Source organism: Gouania willdenowi, chromosome 14, assembly GCF_900634775.1.
Source record: "Gouania willdenowi chromosome 14, fGouWil2.1, whole genome shotgun sequence".
Lineage (NCBI taxonomy): Eukaryota > Metazoa > Chordata > Actinopteri > Blenniiformes > Gobiesocidae > Gouania > Gouania willdenowi.
The window spans coordinates 24408215-24431264 of NC_041057.1; the positions used below are offsets into that span (position 1 = coordinate 24408215).

At 41.0% G+C, this 23050-nt stretch overlaps 2 protein-coding genes across 4 annotated transcripts in view; both read left to right on the plus strand.

Annotated features, from left to right (window-relative positions):
• srrm3 (serine/arginine repetitive matrix 3) overlaps positions 1–4736 on the plus strand; it is a 98343-nt gene extending 93607 nt beyond the window's left edge. For all 3 annotated transcript variants that reach the window (XM_028466290.1, XM_028466289.1, XM_028466291.1), the window contains one exon: positions 2971–4736. In XM_028466290.1, coding sequence (XP_028322091.1) covers positions 2971–3220 — 250 coding nt within the window. In that variant the 3' untranslated portion in view covers positions 3221–4736. The remainder of the gene's footprint in view (positions 1–2970) is intronic.
• Positions 4737–11183: 6447 nt separating this feature from the next.
• On the plus strand, positions 11184–14746 carry hspb1 (heat shock protein, alpha-crystallin-related, 1). Its single transcript, XM_028466444.1, has 3 exons — positions 11184–11703; positions 13136–13199; positions 14396–14746. The coding sequence occupies exons 1-3, from the start codon at positions 11313–11315 to the stop codon at positions 14550–14552; spliced, it is 612 nt and encodes a 203-aa protein (XP_028322245.1). The 5' UTR covers positions 11184–11312; the 3' UTR covers positions 14553–14746.
• The last annotated feature ends 8304 nt before the right edge of the window (positions 14747–23050 follow it).

The following is a 23050-nucleotide window of genomic DNA, read 5'->3' on the forward strand; positions in this document are numbered from 1 at the left end:
CATTATATCCATGTCTTCTGAGGCTCTTATTGAATAAGTAGTCTTGGCTCTAGTCCAGGCCGCCATTTTGAATTATGTCGTCACCGTGCGTCATCGTGATTGGCCGAGCAATTAAACGTTTACAAGCTAGAGGAATTATTTAATTCGGAATTAAAATCGGAATAAACCAACCAGATTTAAGTTTAATTCAGAAATTACATTTACATTCTGAATTAAGTGAATTAAAGAGGAATTAAAGCTTCCACATAAACATGGCTATTTACTCCTTTTTATTCAGTCACTGACCAAAAGGAATAAGGAACCATGAAAGTTTCACGCGTGAAGTAAAATCTATGGACACAAATTGAGGAACAGATTAATTGAGACAATGTTTTTAAATGCTGCTTTACATTTATACCACACTGTGCAACTATGCATCAGTTAATGTTCCATCTGTAGTCTGGTTGTTCAACTGATAATGTAACAAATTTAAATACACTGAAACACAAGGGTACTCAAATACAAATTGTATTTCATTGTTTAACGACTCAAAGGTCCACTTATTAAATTTGGTCCTTTTTTATTAGTTGTTATAATTAAATTAATATTAATTTGAATTAATCTAATATTATATTCCTCATACTTCATATATATATATTGATAGGCCTGAAGTCGAGCACGACCTCGTCACTCAAATTACACATGTCATGTCACTTTACAGGAGATAACTTGAGGTTGCATCATTTACATTGATTTTAATGTAATGGCGTTGCTTCAGTCACTTCAGTCGCGTTCGGTGTGAAAGCACCTTTAAGCGACTGATGAAAGTAGAGACTTCAATCTTTCAGAATCTGGTGTCAGATTTCAAATAGTCATAGTACAGAATATTCTGTGGGTCTTTAAAATCAGTCAAAATGCTCAAAAACGGCTGGTACTGAGGGGGGTAGAAATTCTGAAAATGGCTGACTCCCAGAAACTTCTGAGAGACTTGGGGTGTCAGCATAGCCTACATAGTCCTGACATCAACATCACCTCCTTATATGAGCTTATTTGACCCGTGAAACTGTAAATAATGCTCTCGTGGTGTTAGTACAGCAGAAAAACACTCATTTACTCTCTCATACATATGGAAACCAACGAGAACAGACATGGGCAACTGGCGGTCCAGGGGCCACACGCCTTCAACTAATTTTGTGTAGCCCCAAAATTAACACAAAAAATTACTCAAACACACGACGGAAAAATACAAAAGATGACGAAAAATACACAAAAGTAACAACAACAAAAATACACAAAAGTAACGACAACAAAAACACACAAAATGAGGGAAAGACTTTTTAAATTATATGAAGAACACACAATCAACAACAAACTGATGCAAAATCAGAGAAAAATATAGAAAATAACTTCAGAAACACATACTGTAAAACAACAAATATACCTTTTTTTTCGGACTATGAAGCACAGTACTGTACCAGTACTGTGCTTCAACATACTGAACTGAAAAAGTGAGTGTAATGTTCTATATTTTATGTGTTAAACCTGAACAATATTGAGAATTATTGTTAATGAGTTGAATAAAGTTTGACTTATCTGACTATTTTGTTTCGCTTAATGAGCCTTAATAATAATAATAATAATAATAATAATAATAATAATAATAATAATAATAATAATAATAATAATAACAAACCAGTGCGCCTTATAATCCGGTGCGCCTTATAGTCCGAAAAATACGGTAAACAAAAATGACAGTTGTCATGTTCAGATTGGTTAGATTCTAAAGGAACTCTGACTTTCAGTTCGACATTAGATCATTAATGGTCTATAAGCTTTTACAGTAAAAAATAAGAATAAAAAAAGATTTTTAAAAAAATTAAAGAATTTAATGTCATGAATTGGGATCCCCCTGATTCATAAAATAACCTAATGTGGGTTACTTTGGTTTAAAAATAAAAATACACTAAAAAAGTATTGCTCTTCCTTGTAATCTCTGTTGCGATCTAACATTGTTTGGGTTAGGGAGGGAGCCCATGATGTGGATTTACTGATTTAGATTTTTGGCATCTGAGTCTCACAGACCTGTGCTTTAGGCAAATCATCTCGTTTTCTTTTCACGCAGGTGTAATTAGAGAGTGTGAAATTTATCTCCTTGTCATTTTTCACTCCAGTCCTGATACCAAGACAACAAGATGCTCAGAACCTGGCTGTTGCAGGCTAGTTACCCTGGTAACGGTTGCCGTGCAGCAGGACCTGGCTATTGTGAACTCCTGAAGCTCAACTGAACAGCAAACCATCAGAGCTCCCCCGAGTAAAGCTGCTTTCCTGTCTTTTTTTCCTGTATTCCTGGTCCTTCATCTCCCCTCTGAGACTCACACCAGCTCTAACGCTGCTGTGGTTCTGCACTAATGTTGTAAGGCATGGACGCGCAGATTAAAATGCTATCAGGGTTCTTTAGAGGAGATGCTTTCATTAACTAGAGAGGGGTTATTTTCTCAGAGATTGATTTTTCTGCCCTGCAGTTTTAATAATGGGGGAACATACCTTTAGCAGTGTGGATAGCTCTAATAGCCCTGATAGCAGTTTTTTCTTATCTTGCACCAATGACTCTTGACTTTTCTGGGCCAGCATTGACGATGAGGATGAAGCCTTTTTGGGGAACTAACAGCTAATTACTTTGCAGAAATCACTTCAATGGTGACTATTAACAAGGCAAACTAAGCTTATGGACCACCTAACAAAATGCTTTCTTCCTGCTCTGTGTGTGGGAGTTGATAGTTTCTGGTTGTGTGGTTGTACAGCCTTTTTTAACACTCATAGCTGCTCTTTTCAGATCCTGTAGAGATCATAGGTGTACCACACTTTAACCTCACTTTGTTTTGAGTGTGAATCCTAACATTCTGTGCATTTCTAACTGAAACTAACCACTCCAACCCTGTCATGTCTGCTCTGTCCCAATCCTTCCAAACACATCTACTTATCTTCATGCAGTGCTCGTAAGAGGCCAATCCCATACTATAGACCCAGTCCTTCTTCGTCCAGCTACGACAGCAGCCCATCCCGGTCCAGTTGCAGCAGCTACAGTCGCAGCAGGAGCCGCAGCCACACTCACACCCACACCAGGAGCCGCAGTCGCAGCTGGAGCCGAAGCAAGAGCCGGACCTGGAGCCGCAGCAGGAGCCGCTCCCACACCCACCACAGCTACTACAGCAACAGCAGCAACAACAGCCCCGCATTCTGAGCGCATCGATGGCCAAACACAGCCACAAAGAGGAGGGGAGTGCTGTTTAAAGCTCCTGTGCTCAGAGTCAGTCAACCCGTACCTTTACTTCTCACAGCAGCAGCACTGCTGCATCGCCCCGGGTCCCAAGTAGAGCAACGTAATTCACTTCAACTCATCACTGTTTGCAAAATAATTACAAAAGGAAATGAAGGAAAATAACTTTCCACACATCAGAGATTAATTGGCTGAGCCCAAAGAACAAATCTCACTGGTATTGTTAGCACTTTGTTTCTCATCTTCCACAAAACAACCAAAAATGCATCCACAACTGTATACTATATAAATGTCTAATAATCTACACATATGCATATTAAAACATCTACTAGACAGAGGAGTAGAGTGGAAGAAAAAAAAAAACACTAACCAAGGGTTACTGTACAGTTGGTTTTTCACCGCATTAAGGACTCATCCCATTACCCCAAAAACTTCCATTTCATCGAAGCACTGAGATCAACAAAAGAGAAAAGAAGGAAAAAGAAACAAACTTGACTCTATTAGCCTCTATAGACGTGAACTCTCTTCATTTCTGGCTTCGTAAACTATGCACTGTAGTTTTCCCATGTATTCCATGTAGTTAATGGATGTTTTCTTTCCGCATGATGATGCAAAAGAATTGAGAATTTGATGACCTGTGCAGTATGCCTGGTGTAGTATCCTGGGTCAATGAGTGGATGGGGAGAGGTGGCGTTATACATAATTATCTACTTTTACTCGTTTTCTTCCAATGTTTAACCTGTGAGCAAGAAAGTGTATGTTTATGTAGGAATGTGTTTTTGGGCCAAGTGGTGCAAAAAGTCTCCATGCACAAGAGTGGGTCGACCAACACTATTTATTATTTATTTAATTTATTTATTTATTTATTTACTGTGTTATTTATTGTTAACTTGAACATATTTGCTGAAGGCAGTTGTAATATGCTTTGAAAGTAAGGATTGCTATGGATGGGTTTCTTGTTTTAAGCAATTATGTCCATTGCCAAGCGAAGGCTTACAATCAGAATCACTGTCCTGGGATTATCAGTAAGGATTTATCTAAAATTAGGTTTTGTAGCTCTGCCTGTATTGACGAATAATGACTTCAGCCTGTAACAGAACCACAACATCTCCCTGCATGGGTCCAACAGTCCATTACTCCTGCTTATTTGTACATTCCCAGCATAGTTTCAACCATAATGTATTTCAACAGAGGTCCCTGGTTCCCAGTCCCAGCAGCTTCACTAGGTCAGGTAACAAACTGGTAATATAATCAGGATCAGCCTCAAGTCTTCCTTAGCATCCATCCAGTCTCATGCAACTCCCACAAAGCTGCATTCACTGTGTAACCAAACTATAATACTCAGCATTCCCTCTATGGTTCCAGTCAGCTTTTGTATTGTACACGTTCATATACCCGAGAATAAACAAAAAAAAAAGGGAATCTGCTCAGAATCTGGTGCTGATCTTTGATTTTCTAACCCCTCAGGAGCAGTAATTTCTTCAAACTGCCATGTGCGTATATGGAGCTGATTAAAGCCCTGAAGAGTTTAACGAGAGGGAGGGGAATTTAGTAACGCAAGGAATCAAGGAACAAGGAATGTTGTTTTAAAAGGGAGAGAAAGGAGTTCAAAACTCATCAAAATAACAAAAAAATGTACAATCATATATTTTAGAATAATAATAATAATAATAATAATAATAATAATAATAATAATAATAATAATAATAATAAAAAAGCTCTTTGACAGCAAAGAAATAACTATTTAAATTTTTTCATGCTCAATGTTCAGCAAAGACGTGCTCCACTTTGATCTATTTTTGTTCGTGGTATGCCTACCAGGAGTGTAGCACCACATTTTGGGCCCTAGGTACAAACCATCTTTTTGGGCCCCTACCGTAAGTTATGTACCCAGAAACTATACTAGTATTCTTGCATTATTATAATATACGCTTTCTTTTTTCTTTACAATAACAATATTGATTCCATATCCATTGCTTGTATTTTATAAATCTGTTTCTACTATATTTTAGTGGTTTATTGAATATGTATTTGTGACATTTTTTGGGGTGAGTATAACTATATGTATGTATATACATGAATGTACAAAGAAGGTGTATCGCAAGTGCATTAACAAGCATAAAAACAACCAAATGACCACTAGGGACCACACATTTCATTCGTAAATTTTGCCAATTTTTTTTGCCCAAATTTTGCAGCCGGTGAACGTCTCTTATTTCAAGGTGAGCCAAATTTTGCTGCACACCTTGTCACATCTTCCTCAGTGCCTTCATTTGGCCATGATAAGGGGCCTGCTGCTGCTGCTGTGCCTGAAACTGAAATCAATTGGCTTGGAAAGGTTGCTCATAGATCATATATATATATAATTTATTTTTTTCACTTAATTTTTTATTTAAATTTTATGAACACAAAAACAACATCAAAAACCTTGCTTGGGTAACAACACTGCATGTACATCATTAATCAATTATTATGTCAATCCGTATTTTGTATTCAGTCCATTTGTACCATTTCTTGTCCATTTGAGCTTCTTGGAGTCGCAGTCTGTGAGTTAGTTTTTCCATTGTGTAGATTCCTTCAACAATTGACAGCCATTGGTCTTTTGTTGGTGGTTATATCTTTCCCAAGTTCCTGGTAGTAGCTTTTTTAGAAGCCACTAGAAGAATCTTAACCAGGTATATATCGCTTCCCACTAGACTTTCATCAGAGAAATTACAAAGATATAGTACATTGCTGCACATTCGGAATCCCATCACCCAACACCATCTCCCAAAACACAGTGATTTTATGACAATTCCAAAAGACATGTGAATGGTCTACATCAAACTCTCCTCATTCCCTCCAACATTTATGTTGTTTTTTTTAACTGTTTACAGCTTTGGTGTAATAAAGAAATGCACCAGATTTTTCCAGGAGAACTCCCTCCAGATCCGCTAACTATAGTGGATGTTTGGTGTGTCACACATATTTAGCCAATCTTCGTCTGTAATTTCCATGTTAAACTCCTTCTCCCACTTTCTTTTTATATAATTGGTTAAGTTTTTATCAAGTGAGTTCTACCCACGATAAATTGTTGAAATGATTCTCGTGTTACTTTTCTTATATGCTTTCTTTATGATTTGGATCACACTTTCCCTTCTCCGGAGGGGTCAGCCTGGATTTCTTATCTATAATAGTCACGTAACTGGAAGTATCTGTAAAAGTTTTTCTTTCAAATTCTAGAAACTCGCTAGCTGCCCTTAACTTTCTAAAACACACCAAGCTGTTACTCCTTTGGCTGTCCACTGTTTAAATCCTTGATCGTATTGGGCCGGCTTGAAATTGTTATCATAAGCTACCCATTTTAAACTTTTGAAATCATTGTAGCATTTATAGATTTTTAATATTTTAAACCATATTTCTAGAGTATGACCTGTTATTGAATCTATGTTTTTTCTAGATTTCTGGTAAAGCTCCTTGTCTTAGATTCAATATTTTTACTGTGTGGTTTGTAAAAGTATAATAATCATATTGCTATATTTATGTGGTTATTAAAAGGTAAATATTGACTGATTAGAATCATGGGGACACTCTGGCCACCTATTTAAGACTTGGTGGCAGCAAAATGTTTTCTTCAAAAGCATTTTTTCATATATGTATTTATTTCCAATTAATATTTGATGTACAAAAGGAATGTTCCAGCATTTAAATATGCAAGAGTACACATAGTTAATTTCATCCATCCATCTATCTTCTCCCGCTTAGCCGTTTCCGGGTCGCGGGGGCAGCATCCTCAGTAGGGAGGCCCAGACTTCCCTCTCCCCAGCCACTTCCTCCAGCTCTTCCGGGGGGACCCCGAGACGTTCCCAGGCCAGCCGAGAGACATAGCGTGTCCTGGGTCTTCCCCGGGGCCTCCTTCCGGAGGGACGTGCCCTGAACGCCTCACTAGGGAGGCGTTCATGGGGTATCCTAATTAGGTGCCCGAGCCACCTCATCTGGCTCTTCTCGATGCGGAGGAGAGCGGGGGCAGCATCCTCAGTAGGGAGGCCCAGACTTCCCTCTCCCCAGCCACTTCCTCCAGCTCTTCCGGGGGGACCCCGAGACGTTCCCAGGCCAGCCGAGAGACATAGCGTGTCCTGGGTCTTCCCCGGGGCCTCCTTCCGGAGGGACGTGCCCTGAACGCCTCACTAGGGAGGCGTTCATGGGGCATCCTAATTAGGTGCCCGAGCCACCTCATCTGGCTCTTCTCGATGCGGAGGAGCAGCGACTCTACTTTGAGCCCCTCCCGAATGACTGAGCTTCTCACCCTATCTCTAAGGGAGAGCCCAGCGGCCGAAATGAGTTTCCTCCGTAGGGAGGAAACTCATTTCGGCCGCTTGTACCCGTGATCTTGTTCTTTCGGTCATGACCCAAAGTTCATGACCATAGGTGAGGGTTGGAACGTAGACCGACCTGTAAATCGAGAGCTTTGCTTTTTGGCTCAGCTCCCTCTTTACAATGACGGACTGGTGCAGACTCTGCATCACTGCAGACGCCGCACCAATCCGCCTGTCGATCTCTCGCTCCATCCTTCCCTCACTCGTGAACAAGACCCCAAGGTACTTGAACTCCTCCACCTGGGGCAGAACCTCATCTCCAACCCGGAGAAGGCACTCCACCTTTTTCCGGTCGAGAACCATGGACTCGGATTTGGAGGTGCTGATTCTCATTCCGGCCGCTTCACACTCGGCTGCGAACCGATCCAGTGAGAGTTGAAGGTCACGGTATGTTGGAGCCAACAGGACCACATCATCTGCAAAAAGCAGTGATGCAATACTGAGGGCCTCGAACCGGACCCCCTCAACGCCCTGACTGCGCCTAGAAATTCTGTTCATAAAAGTTATGAACAGAATCGGTGACAAAGGGCAGCCCTGGCGGAGTCCAACCCTCACCGGAAACGATTTCGACTTACTGCCGGCAATGCGGACCAGACTCTGACTCCGGTCATACAGGGAACTTACAGCTCCTATCAGGAGGTTCGATACCCCATACTCCCGGAGGACCCCCCACAGGAATCCCCGAGGGACACGGTCAAATGCCTTTTCCAGGTCCACAAAACACGTGGACTGGTTGGGCAAATTCCCATGACCCCTCAAGGACCCTGCTGAGGGTGTAGAGCTGGTCCACAGTTCCACGGCCAGGACGAAAACCACATTGCTCCTCCTGAATCCGAGGTTCAACTATCCGGCGGACCCTCCTCTCCAGTACCCCTGAATAGACCTTACCGGGGAGGCTGAGGAGTGTGATCCCTCTATAATTGGAACACACCCTCTGGTCCCCCTTCTTAAAAAGGGGGACCACCACCCCGGTCTGCCAATCCAGAGGCACTGCCCCCGATGTCCACGCGATGTTGCAGAGTCGTGTCAGCCATGACAGCCCCACAACATCCAGGGCCTTGAGGAACTCCGGGCGGATCTCATCCACCTCCGGAGCCCTGCCACCGAGGAGCTTTTTAACCACCTCGGCAACCTCAGCCCCAGAGATAGGAGATCCCACTCTCGGGTCCCTGGGCCCTGCTTCCTGATTGGAAGGCGTGTCGGTGGGATTGAGGAGGTCTTCGAAGTATTCCCCCCACCGATCCACAACGTCTCGAGTCGAGGTCAGCAGCGCACCATCCGCACCATACATAGTGTTGACGGTGCACTGCTTCCCCCTCCTGAGACGCCGGATAGTGGTCCAGAATCTCTTCGAAGCCGTCCGGAAGTCGTTCTTCATGGCCTCACCAAACTCCTCCCATGTCCGGGCTTTTGCCTCGGCGACCGCCGTGGCTGCACTCCGCTTGGCCCGTCGGTACCTGTCTGCTGCCTCCGGAGTCCCACAGGCCAAAAAGGCCCGGTAGGACTCCTTCTTCAGCTTGACGGCATCCCTCACCCCCGGTGTCCACCAACGGGTTCGGGTATTGCCGCCACGACAGGCACCGACTACCTTGCGGCCACAGCACCGATCAGCCGCCTCAGCAACAGAGGCACGGAACATGGCCCACTCGGACTCAATGTCCCCCTCCTCCTCCGAGACATGGTTGAAGTTTTCCCGGAGGTGGGAGTTGAAGCTCCTTCTGACGGGAGACTCTGCCAGGCGTTCCCAGCAGACCCTCACTATACGTTTGGGTCTGCCGGGTCTAACCGGCATCCTCCCCCGCCATCGGAGCCAACTCACCACCAGGTGGTGATCAGTTGACAGCTCCGCCCCTCTCTTTACCCGAGTGTCCAAGACATGCGGCCGCAAGTCCGATGACACAACTACGAAGTCGATCATCGAACTGCGGCCTAGGGTGTCCTGGTGCCAAGTGCACATATGGACACCCTTATGCTTGAACATGGTGTTTGTTATGGACAATCTGTGGCGAGCACAGAAGTCCAACAACAAAACACCGCTCGGGTTCCGATCAGGGGGGCCGTTCCTCCCAATCACGCCCCTCCAGGTCTCACTGTCGCTGCCAACGTGAGCGTTGAAGTCCCCCAGCAGAACGAGGGAATCCCCAGAAGGAGCACTCTCCAGTACTCCCTCTAAGGAATCCAAGAAGGGTGGATACTCCGAGCTGCTGTTTGGCCCATAGGCACAAACAACAGTCATGATCCGTCCCCCCACCCGAAGGCGGAGGGAGGCTACCCTCTCGTCTACCGGGGTAAACTCCAACGTACAGGCACTAAGTCGGGGGGCAAGAAGTATAGCCACCCCGGCCCGGCGCCTCTCACCATTGGCGACTCCAGAGTAGAAGAGAGTCCAACCCCTGTCGAGAAGGCTGGTTCCAGAGCCCTTGTTATGTGTCGAGGTGAGACCGACTATATCTAGCACTCGAGCCCCAACCCCGGGCCTGGCTCCAAGGTGGGGCCCCGGTAGCGCCAATCCGGGCGACGTGAACTGCCTTTGATATTTGTCTTTCATATATGGCTATTGAACCGCTCTTAGTCGGACCCGTCACCTGGGACCTGTTTGCCTTGGGAGACCCTACCAGGGACGTTAAGCCCCCGACAACATAGCTCTCAGGATCATTCGGGTACTTAAACCCCTCCACCACGTTAAGGTGGCGGTTCATGGAGGAGTAGTTAATTTCAATCAAAATAATATGTTTCCTAAAAAACACGAGTATTTTAAAGCTCACCTTTGAAGTAAGTATGCAGTTGCTTTCCCTCATTTGACCTTCCCTCCCTCTCCTTTGCGTTTTTGGCAGCCTGGTTTTCCTTTCTTGAAGAAACACATGGTTTCCTGCTGCTGTCTATCTCCCGCTCCTTGTCGCATCCTCAGTTCGGACTACCTGCCACAGCGCGCAGCAGAAGCTCATGCAGGTCATATTTGCACTGGGTGGTAGTTAGGGCCCTGATGCAGCATGAATAATAGTTTTTGGTGCAAAACTTTGCTTAAGAACCAGTTTATTTTCACACAGGGCACTTTTAATTCCAATATGAATAATATTAAAAAAATAAAATGCATTTTTGTACATATATATAACACAAACCCCAGATTTTCTTTTATTGACCCCTTATTAGCATATAAGGCTTACTTGTGTTTTTGTATTAGTGGAGCTTAACTATGGGTAATATCACTAATATAAAATGTTTGCTCAAACGGCTTTGACCATGTCCTTTATAATGGCAGTGCCAGGATGAAGCTGATTTTGATTGAAACAATTATTTTGGTCTTTTCTATGCACAATATTCATTTGCCTTCATATCACTAAGAGGTTTGATAATAAATAGCATGGCATCATGGTACAGATCCATCTTAGAAATAGCATCATAAGCCTCCACATGAGCTCAGGCTCCCAGATCCTTCCAGCTCTTTTGAACAGTCACAGAGGGGAGGGAGGGATCACTCACCAACATTCCACTCCAATGCTAGGCTCGCCACAAATAGACCTTCTAGTGCCTTCCCTAAATATTTGGGAGGCGTGATAATGGGAGTGGGGTCATACACGGGTGGTCACAGTGTGTATAAAAGCCTACTCCTGAGGCAGACAGCACATTGGAGATAATTTTGTAAGGCCAAAAGGCTTTTCATCTCCAGACAGCAACTCCTTCACCATCTGAACAAAGCCATCATGGCAGAGAGACGCATTCCCTTCACGCTGCTGCGGACACCAAGCTGGGACCCCTTTCGGGACTGGCACCAAAACAGCCGCATCTTTGACCAGACCTTCGGCATGCCGGCGTTGCCTGAGGACTTTGTCTCCTTCCCCAGCACACACTGGCCGGGGTACATGAGGCCTTCCATCCTGGCTCCAGAGATGGGAGCCATGGTGCCACATGCTTCAATGATGTACCCTGGACACATGCTGGCACAACAGGCTCGAGCCTTGTCTCGTCAAATGAGCAGTGGCATGTCAGAGATCAAACAAACCCAAGACAGCTGGAAGGTGAGCCTGGATGTGAACCACTTCTCCCCTGAAGAGCTGGTAGTGAAGACAAAGGACGGAGTGGTCGAAATAACTGGTAAATCGGTTTTAATCAATCGAGATGTCAAACTAATGAACTAAATGTGCTTATACTAGAAGCATGCAGACAACAGAATCTGTCAGTAAATGTACAATAAATCAAGGGAAAACCTCCAAAAACAGAACTCGAGGATACGGTGAGTTGAGACAGACAGATTGCCCTGAGCATGTGAGTTACATAACATCCTGAAACAATACAGTCCCTGACAAACCTGGGCTGTGCCTTCTGGCAACAAGCCATTTAGTTCTAAATTGGCTGCTGGAACAGTACACATGGGAGTGGAATGTTCCAGCAGCTCTGAGAGAAATGTTTCTGTCAAAGCATACATCCATGAGAGTAAAAGGCCAAAACAAACCTGGGACAAAATATTTTCCCCTAAAGACCACAACTTCACAACACTGAGATAAACAAAGCAAGGATTTAGTCTGGAAACCATCTCTGTGAGCAGGAATGATATGGTCTAATAATAATATTTTATCAACGTGTCCTGATCCAATATTGATATCAGATATCGGTCCAATATCAGCAAAAAAAACGAGTATCTCATTATATCGTCCTGAATCTAAAATCTCTAATATAATATAAATATTTTTTTATTGTATTTATTTATTTTCAGGGTATTATACTCTATTTTTAATTCAATAATAGAATATATTTATGTTTAGGGTACAATTTATGCAACCTATTGATTAATAATAAATGGGTCAGTTTTTTCTCATACCTACTGTTATTGACTATTGTTCACTGTTTGAGCAACATCACTTGATCAAGGCTTCCGAACATTCTATAGTACAAAGTAAGAAAGTATGTATGATTCATGTATAAAAAGTAAGTATGATTCATGCTGACATAAATATTGGTATTGGTCAATACACAAGGTGCAATATTGGTATTGTGTAAATGTAAAACGTTGTATTGGGATTCCCCTAGCAAATACTGTGATGCAGAGGAATTTGGGGCCCAAATAATGACTGTCACAGCTTGTGCTTTATATGTTCAACACAAACCACCATCAGATATAGTGGAAGTATTGTAACCAAGAGAGGGTTGATCCCACTGATTAATTCTTTAACATTAGTTGAAGGTCTGACATACTGTGTCCTTGTCTTCTAGTGGTGAGTTAGTCCATCTATTGAGTTTACAAATGGATCCTTTGCTTACTCGAGCACAATGGGCACAAATAAGTTCTTGAAAATCCCATGTACAGAATGTTTTGAAAAATGGGAGGAAATCAGGAAATCATCTACCAAGACAAATTCCTTGTACTGTCCTTAAAACTGTACTTGGCCATTAAACATTTCTGATTCTGGTTATGGTGTGGTAATAACACAGCTATAGGCTTACTGAACAAAGGTTAATAGTGATGTGCTGAATCTCTTTTGTTTTTTGAAGTAATGCATCTTTAATTATGTTTGCTCTGTGTCTACAGGTAAACATGAAGAGAGGAAGGATGAACATGGCTTTGTGTCCCGAAGCTTCACCAGAAAATACACGTAATAGCTTCTCAGCTCTCCCTTTCAATATCTGCATTGTATGTTACAATCTTAGAACACAATGTAAATATCCAAATACTTTGGCCATTCAAACTGTCAACCAGCAATCCAAGGCTTGTGACTGTTTAAATTCCAGTGGGTCCATCTAGCTCACCTCTACTGCATGAGCCTCCTCAGCCAGGGATTACAGCAGCCTGCAAAGGGCTGACTGCAGCTCATATCCCAATTTCATGCTCTGAAAAGCAGCAGCAGCCTCCCATCCATGGATGGGTCGCTGCTGCCATCCAGAGGCCAAAGTGTCCACTGTAAGGGGAACATTTTCAAACTGCTCAAAGTTGCTTCTATCTCAGCCTTCTCTAAGCTGCAGGCTTTTTGTCACTTGGCTGATTTTCTTTCTTTCATAAGCAAAGGTGGAATTACTCTGCTAGTTGTTCAAACCTGAGATTTGTCCGAGAGACACTCAGAAGAACTATTTCTTTTGGGTGATTTAAATAGGTCAATAAATCATTTAACAACAGACATTTAAAGCTGCTGTGGATGATAACTAATTTAAAAATTGCTGCTCGCAGGTTTGTTTTAACTCCATCATAGACATTAGGTTTGATTAATATTTTCACTGGTGTTTGTTTGTTTTGTCTGTTAACAGGATTACTTCAGAAGTACTTGGTATATTTTAACAAAAGATAGGCCTCGTGCCATGGAAGATTCCATTACATTTTAGAGGGGACCCGGATCAATATACTAATTCTGGATTGGTTTGAAAAGTTAAAAAAAACCCTCATCATTGGCAACATTTCAAAACTCCCTATCTCGGTTCCTAATTGACCAATCTTTATGAAATTTAACTCACTTTTGTTGGGTTAGTTCCTCAGTTACCCCACTGACTTTCATCCAGATCAGATCTGGATTGTGCATTTCATCAGAACTTTTTAATGTTCTAAAATGGAGGTGTTTATACATTTGGACCTATACTTTTTTATTATTATTATTGCGGATATAAATTCCTTTCAAGCCTTTAAAGTATGGATGATCATGGTGCAATGATCAGGATCACTGCACTTGAATCTTATCTGGGAACATCACAGGATTGCAAAACTGTATTTTTTAAAAACGTTTTAAGATAAAATAATACAATAAAGTTCAGATACAATAGAAAATGATGCATCAATGATAGTGATTTCATCCTTCACTTTCAGCCTTCCTTCTTCAGCTAACATTGAGAAGGTGAGCTCCGCCCTGTCTCCTGAAGGAGTGCTGACAGTGGAAGCTCCTCTGATCAGACCTGCCCTGGAGTGCTCAGCGACAACAATACCTGTCAACGTGGACAACAAAGGCGGCGTGGTGAAGAAGTAGAAAATGTAGAAAAAAAACAAAGTACAACCTGCAAGAGAACCTGTTTATTCTGACTAAAAAAGAGTCATTCATGTTCCAGCGAGTTGGTCTGAAAAGATGAAAAGATGTGTGACCTCTGTGATTGTAAACACGTTATAGATAGGATTTTTTGAGTCGGTTTGAAAGGTTTTCAAATAAATATAAATGTATCACAATTTGCTGTAGTTGTCAAGCAGTTACAGTAAAGGGGGGGGGGGGGGCACAATCTGGGAAGACATTATATGAAGTGACTGTGTTATGAATGAGCAGGAAATTATACATTTCAAAGCCTGAGATAGTTAGAGACAGGTGCTATGACAACTGGGATTGGTTATCTCGGTCAGTCAGATAACTCGAGTTACTCGAACTACAGCAAACAGCAAGGACCAAAGTTTATCTTGAAAAAAAAATAGAGGAAATATAAGCGTGTGAAATGTCAAGTGTGGCGTGTGGTGTGAGAATGGGTCAAATTGCGTGACTGTCACACTCAAAGCGTGATGATTGGCAGCTCTGTCATCTACTGTAGAGCTTCTTATATTGCTTCATCACACTTTATTAGTAACATAAGTAATACATGAAACATACAAAATCTTAGAATCTAGAATTATTGAGATTTATTAGATATTTACAGAAAGAAACAAAACACTTTAAACTATGAACATTTGTTTACAGCTCCACCCATTTTTTAACCAAGCTCAGCCAAGCCCAGTTAAAAATAAAAGTTTCTGGACGTGCACAAAAGCGTAGTTGTGATGCCACAGTCCTAGTTGCAGCGGTCGGGGGTAAAAATCTGAACTCCTTTGCTGCAACCCCTCTACACCCAACATTTCCTGTCTCAATTCAGCTGCTCCATCTAATAAAGGCATAAGGGCCACACAATAAGCTCCCGAACATGCATGATTAACTTGATCGAAATGTTAATCTTTCAGTTTTAACAATTTTTATTTCCTACATACTTTGGACATAAACAATCCAATATCTGGTTACAGTCAGCAAAACCTACCAAAAGACTCGTTAGAGTTGTTGCACAACACAAAGTACCAAGAGGTGTCTTCGTTTAGCATCTGTGTCATTCCAAGGCATTTAGTATGGAACCATCATCGACAGGTTTCACACTGTATCTACAACATGTTAATCATATAGTGAAGCTTTTGATATGAAGAAATAAATAAAATATTTGATGACTTTGCAGTAGAAATGTAATTGTTTTTAAGTTATCCACTAACCAGATTATCAATTAATGTTGTTAAAGATGCAGTCCGCAACTCTTATAAAAGTGACTTTTTGTCATAATTTCTTTTATGTAAGGACAGCTTTACATGAAACTAGTTTGTGTGAAAATAAAACAGGCTCATTGAGTCCCCCCGACTCAATGAGCCTCCTGCAGCCTTTGGCAGATTGCCAGAATGCACTGCGATCGAGTAAAAAGAACCAATCAGAGTAGGATTGTGTTTGATGAGCTGTCTGACAGCTGTTGCTCACAGGCCCTGCCCCTTTCCCGGAGCTAGAGCACCATCTTTTTTACAGTGTATGGTCTGGAGGAGTAGAAGATGAAATTGGTGACTTTTCTGCTTGAAAGGTAATTACTGCTTCTTGATTTATATTATGTTTGATTTGTAATTGTTACACTAGAACTCTGTAGTGCAGTGTTCATGTGCGCGCACAGCCTCCATGTGGCTGCTGTAAGTGACACTGTGTTGTTGCTGCTGCTGCTGAGGTGTGTGCACATAGAGAGAGAGAGAGAAGCGCTGCAGTAATATGCTTTTAACAGAGCATGTTGTATTACTGTGATGTCGCTGTTGGACTATCGTTAGCTTGTAGAGCTCCTCTGAGGGAGGGACTTTGGAAAGTTTGGAGGCAAGGCAAGAGAGCAATGGGGAGGGAGGGGGAGAGGGATCTGAGAGTTGCGGACTGCACCTTTAATGCATTAAACTTTTTGTCTCACCCAAAGGGCAGCAACTGCAGAATTGAGCAGGTCCCCATTTTCCACAGAAGGAGCAGAACTCATCCCTTGAAACTAAAAGCAAATTAAAATGCGATCAGTCAATTAATATAAACAAATTGTTTCATTTGCATAAATTGTCCCCCAAAAACATCTTATATTACCTGATCCTTGGATAATTTGTTCTGCCATGTCTCCTCTAAGTTTCCAAATACATCTTTTTGATGACTCTATGTGAAAGTTCTTTGGTATGTTTGGAAATTCCATCACTGTCATCTTGGCCATCTATATGAAGGTTAAAACAGCACATGCACTTTGTTTGATCCTACACAGTAAAAAAAATATTGTTTTATCAATAATATTAAAAATGTTGCGAATAACCACCTGCATGACAGACCCCACAGCTGGTGCTATCTTTCTGCAAGGTGTGGGTTATCTTGCCAGGCTGCCACTTGATGTTAAGCCAGTCCTCTTTTCCAAGTCTATTCTGGCGTATCTTGAAGAACTGTCTACAATATTAAGCATAATCAATTTTGATTTCCCTTGTTTGATACCCTTTTGTTTAAAAAATGATTGTGTAAGTTAATATTTGCAAACAGCTTAATAATACTCAAATCTGTAGTCCTCAACTTCATTTAACCCTTCCAGAGGATCGACCTCACAAATGTGATTTGAAAGGGCATGGAGATACTGTTTGAACAAGGTGTATATAATTGAACCAAAATGATCTTCAAGCATGTCAGTAACAAAAACAGCAACAGTGTTACAATAAACACATCATCTTATTTCAGATGTCATAATAAAGTCACTGTTAGTACAGCGTTTAAATGTTTTTAGTAAACAGTGATTTACATTGACAGTAATATTTTGGTTACAAATCCTTAAGAAAATGTGTAAAACATTCTTCTTAAAAGTATTGAGAAATGTGACAGCTCTCCAAATAGTCTGATATTACCTGCACCAAGCGTAGCGCAGGCGGTAGGTAATGTTTTACTCTGCGTTTGTCAGTCTGTCATGGGTAGAAATGAGCAACATGGCGGAGGTCTTTGCTCTCCGAGTGCTTCTCTAGTTTAAAAATTGTTCCCTAACTATAAATTTGTAATGTTATTGTGTGTGTTAACACTGGACTTTAATGTGATTTCTTAAGTCTGTTACTGCTTGTTTGCTCATCAAGTAATATCAAATAACACATGATCCTTTATTGCTACTTACATGAATATAGATATTTATGTGAACTGCAAATGACTAGAGAACAGGTAGATGTGTTTTTGAAATTGCAATACAGTTTACCTTAAAAAGCACAATCAAAGAGCCTTAAGGAATACACAATTACTTGTATACTCACTACAAACCTTCCAATGCACATCATTTATGTAGACAAATTCAATGACTCCATCATAGTCATCAAATGTTACCTGCAAAAGTGTTTATGGAGAAAAAGTTTGATTTACTTCTTGTTTTGTGATATGTCCAGAATTAAAAAATAAGTAATCGACAGAGAATACAGTATGGGCTTTTCTCAAGTGGAGCAACACAAAATGGGGAAAGTTGCCTTTTCATGTGTATTAAGTAAAAGGAATATTATTAGTTATCACATTAAGGACAATGAAAAAAAACCTGTATGTACATAAAAATTCAACCAATTCAGTTGCAGCATGGCACACAGCCTTTTATTTTAGATATTGAGAGTTGTACTCACATGTTTTAACCCTTGCCTGGTCACCTGCTCTCTTGTAATGTGTAATATTGCATGGTGTAGTGATTTAATTGGTACAACCGGCCAGCAGGATCCTTTGCATTGAGGATGACTCTTATGTAACCTTCAATTACCTTTTAAAGAGGTTTCAGGATATTAATTAAGACAACATGACAGGTGATTTAGAAACAGTCTAATACACAGGGTCGGCGCCAGGCAGTATTAAATGGGGGGGCATTAATAAAACTGCGGGGGTTACAAAAACACTCCGTTCTGAGTAGCATCATCCCCCCCAAACCAAAACCAAAAACCAAACAAGCAATGTTTTCTGTTTTAAAATTAAATCTGGTTCTTTTTGTGTGATATCTGGATATATATGGGGAAACTAGGAAGAGAGCTTCATGTTTTAATCTCACCACACAGAACGACCGACAGACTGACTTTTATTCTGCTGCGTTTCATAAAAAATGTATCATGTTGTCCACCTCACACTGATGGCAGAGGTGTAATTTGTGTGTTGACGACGTTTCATTAAAGAGTTATTGATGCTGGAAGTCTGAATCTGTGAATATCTGCCAACTTTACCGATCAGTGTTATGGTCCAAATAGTATCCAGATAAACTGGTGACTGGGCGGACTTTTGCTCCCGGTCTCGGCATAAAAAGAAGCAACGTGTAAGTCACATTACTGGTGAATTGAAACGTTATTAATACATTAATAAATCAAAACAAATAAATGGACGTTAAGTAAAACATCACACCAGCCTCACAGTTAATAGCCAGTCACCAGTTTATTTAGATACTATTGGGACCATAACACCGCAAACCAAACTACAGTGTGAGCAGCTTTTTACCAGCTAAAACATCCACAGACTGAATGAAAACATGAGCAGGACCAGAAAACTGCTGAAATAAATTCTAAACAGTTCTATTGTGTGAGGAGACCTGGTCCAGGACCTGGGGAGGGAAACATGGTGCAGCGGACTTCAGTTCTTGCTCTAATTTATCCATAAATAACACACAAACAGAACAACTTAAAAAAGGAAAAAATAAACAGAAAAACGCTGCTAATCCTGTTTTTGTTTTTTTCTGTTTTGGTTTTAAATCACTGTAATTTGTTTATTTGTTATTTTGATTTGGTTTTAAAACGGAATAACCAAAGAACGAAGGATACATGGATTCCTAATGCGCTAGCTCGCTAACATACCTCTGACAAAGTGGTCGCAACAGTCATGGACATCAGCAGACTCTGCTCCTCCCGACAGCAGTAGTAGGTTTAAAATCCCCTTTCTCACCATTGTGAACAACAATCTTTGGTACTCTATAAAATCTCTTTCCTTTTTTCTATTAGAGCAACTGGAGCAGCCGTTAACTCCACAAAATATGGGCATTTTGATTATTTCAGACGGCAGATTCTCAGGCTTCCTGCCCTCCCCCTGAATTTAGCGCTCTCGCTTTGTTGCGATGCAGCAATATGAGTGACGTCTCGTGAATCAAGAGCGCAAGCCATAGACATATACACTATCCTAACAACAGCTCGAGGGTACGTTCAATAGCATAAATGTAAAACAATTACACCACAGTATCTTATATCTTTGGAGCAGACTCCCGTCCGCCGTCAGTGAATGGACACAGTCAGTCTCGATATCCAATCATATATCTTTGATTAATAAAAAGCTCTCCCTGTAGTGGAAAGAGGGGGGGGGCACTGCCTGCGAATGCCCCCCATGACGCTGACACTGCTAATACAGTAAGTATCAATATGTTTGAAAAGACATTGTACTTTTTAGAAATGATTAGTTTTGATTTAAATGTCACACTCAAGACTTTCTGACAAGGACATCTAATTTTAAAACCATTGAAGCACAACTGTATATACTGTAACTACGTGTAAACAAGCTTACCTCTCCTATCAGAAGTTCGTGAGGCCTTCAACTCTGAAATTCTTTCTGTCTGATGGTGACCTTCAGCTTCAGTTGATTTGCTGGTCCAAAGACATTCCCCCTATACGAATAAGAAAATTGTTCTCACAAGTGTCTTATTCACTCACTACCTATAATTACCCCAGGCTTTAAAATTGCAATGAACAAAATTTTATCAGCTGCTATATTTAGAAATCAGCAAAACGTACCTCTTTTGAAAGCTTTTGAGTTCCTTGTTTGAAGATGAACTTTTCAGTGAGGTTATAAGACGTGTTCTCTGTACCTTCCCTGCAGAGTGCCAGTGACGTGCCGTCAGGGTAGGCAAGGTAGGCAGTGCCTTCCCAAGGGTGAATTGATATTTTGATTATTTATTTATTTTATTTTTTCCATTTCCTTTTTTTTTTTTTTTTTTTTTTTTTTCCATTTCCAATAGCCTACAGTACCTATAAGTTTGAAAGTGTCCGAATTTTGTGCGTTTCATAGCCCAAATTACTAAACAGCGCTATTTCCTGGAACAGCTGCACAGTCTTTTTTTTTTTTTTTTTTTTTGCTCCGCTGTAAGGCAGAGGGAGGCCACGCCCCCTCCCCAAAGGCACGTCGCTCCTCTGCCTCTGTTCCCATTGCATGATTTTACGTGTTTGCGCATGCACAGTCAGGTCCCCAATATGACATCCATTTATGCGTAAAGGCAGTGTAGAGAGCTGCCTTTGAACGTAACTGCGCTATGCTAAATGCTATACGTAAGTATACCAGTACAAAGTGAAATAATTCCCAGGTAGCTTTCAAAAAGGATGTCAGCAATGCCAGGGCAGTAATATGGATTACCAGTAAATTGAGCTTGGACATCCTCTTTTCAAAAGTCACATTATATCTCCTCTAGAACCTCCTTAAATGCATGTGTGAAAGGGGATCTGCAAATAATAGTGCAGGCTTTTCTTTTTTCTTCATCATCTTCCTCCTGTGAAAGTTGGCTGTCCTCCAACTTCTCTGTCTTGTCCATGTCAGGTGTCTTGTTATTCTTTATTATGACTTTCAGATTAAGAAAAACACTATTGCTAGTGCGTTTTCCACATAAAACACTGCACAGTGACTGGAAGATGTTGAGGGCATCAGTCAGTGAACTTGTGTTTTGCAACCTGGCAAATGCAAAGGTTGCAACAGCTCTTAAACCTTCTGAGAAACAGCTTTTAACACATGTGCAACACGGTGAACGTGTTCATGTCCTTCCATGTCATCTGTCCTGAACAAATAGCAAATGCCCTGTCCAGGTAGCTGCTCTCCTTTTTGAAGGACAGAAGAACACACTCGGTTTCAACCTGATGAACTTTGATTTTTGTGTATTGTGACAGGTGTCGGAGAAACTGCATAAGCCAGAATGTGATGGTTGGTATTGAGTGTTCATTAGTGAGCATCTCACAGAATGGAAGGGGAGGTGCATCTCAACCACGTCAGAGTGAGGGAATAATAAAGAAGTCTCCTGGTCTGACCAGGATCTTTGGATGCAACATTACCTGGAGCAAGGCCAGTGGGGTCTTCTTTCTCAGATGTTGTAAAAGAATGTTTCTGTATACATATGTACACCAAAGGGGTCAATTTGCAGGTGCTGAATATACCGAGGAATTCTGTGATATCGAGTGTCACATTCCTTGATTATTTTTTTGTGAGGTACATTTCCATGAAAACATCATCATGAATTCTTTTACTTTTCCTGAATTCTGATATCTAGTCACTTTCAGAACACTCTTATTCAGACTTTGGGTTATGTTTCCAGAAAGATGTTCACTCACTCCCTTGCGTGGAGCTCTTGCAATTCTCGCTCTTCTTGCTGCTGGTCTAAAATCACTAAAATTACATGAAAACACATTTATTGAAACTAAGTGTTGTAGTATAATCGTGTATATGTGTGCTCTGAGTTTGATAACACGACAACATGTTATAGTACAGTTATTGCTTATTTTAGTACTTATGTAATGATAAAAATCACTAAATTTACAAGAAAGCATATTTATTAAAACTAAGTATTGCAGAATAACCAGGAGGAGTTCATCTATGTGTGCTCTGAGTTTAATGACACTACAAAATGTCAGTACAGTTATTGCATGTTTTAGTACCTAATTAAATAATAAAAATCACTAAAATTACATGAAAGCATATTTATTAAAACTGTGTGTTGTGGTAGAATCAATACAAGTTTATTCATGTGTGCTGTGAGTTTGATGACACTACAACATGTTGTAGTACAGGTGTTACTTATTTTAGTACTTATTTAATGATAAAAATCACTAAAATTATATGAAAGCACATTTATTGAAACTAAGTGTTGTAGTATAATTATGAAGAGTTCATTCATGTGTGCTGTGAGTTTGATGGCATTACAACATACAACTTTACCTAAGTCCTGTGCACCTCATCCTCCAGCAGTGCCAGATAAGCCACTATGTTGCAGCCAATTGATCAGCAGTTTTGCACAATGATTATGAGATTTTAATTATTATTATTATTATTATTATTATTATTATTATTATTAATAATATAAAATTTTATTTGTCGGCGCGCACACGTCATTCTGGGGCGTCAGTATATTTTTTTCCTCCTTCGTTTTTGCAACTATATCCTTCATATATGATATGTATTGTGAAATGTGCAATGTTTGATTATTTCACAGAAATTTATCAATTTCGCAGAGCTGTCTTTAATTTCATCCTTCTCCTGGTTGGGGGCGGAGTTTCCCATTTCTCATGATTTTGTGCGTATGGCAGGGTCAGAGTAGCCGTGGAGGTGCGCAAATTATCTCGCCAGGTTTTTTTACATTTTTTTACAAGTCCCAAACAATGTTTATAAACGAGGGCCCTCAAGAATGGTTCTGCTACTTGAAAATGTCTGCACTGACATAAGCACTATCACCTCTCATAATTTCATTA

Coding starts and splice junctions, on each gene's coding strand:
- hspb1 (XM_028466444.1), top strand. CDS start 11,313: ATGGCAGAGAGACGCATTCCCTTCACGCTGCTGCGGACACCAAGCTGG. Junction 11,704..13,135: donor CGGAGTGGTCGAAATAACTG/GTAAATCGGTTT, acceptor CTGTGTCTACAG/GTAAACATGAAGAGAGGAAG. Junction 13,200..14,395: donor AGCTTCACCAGAAAATACAC/GTAATAGCTTCT, acceptor CTTCACTTTCAG/CCTTCCTTCTTCAGCTAACA.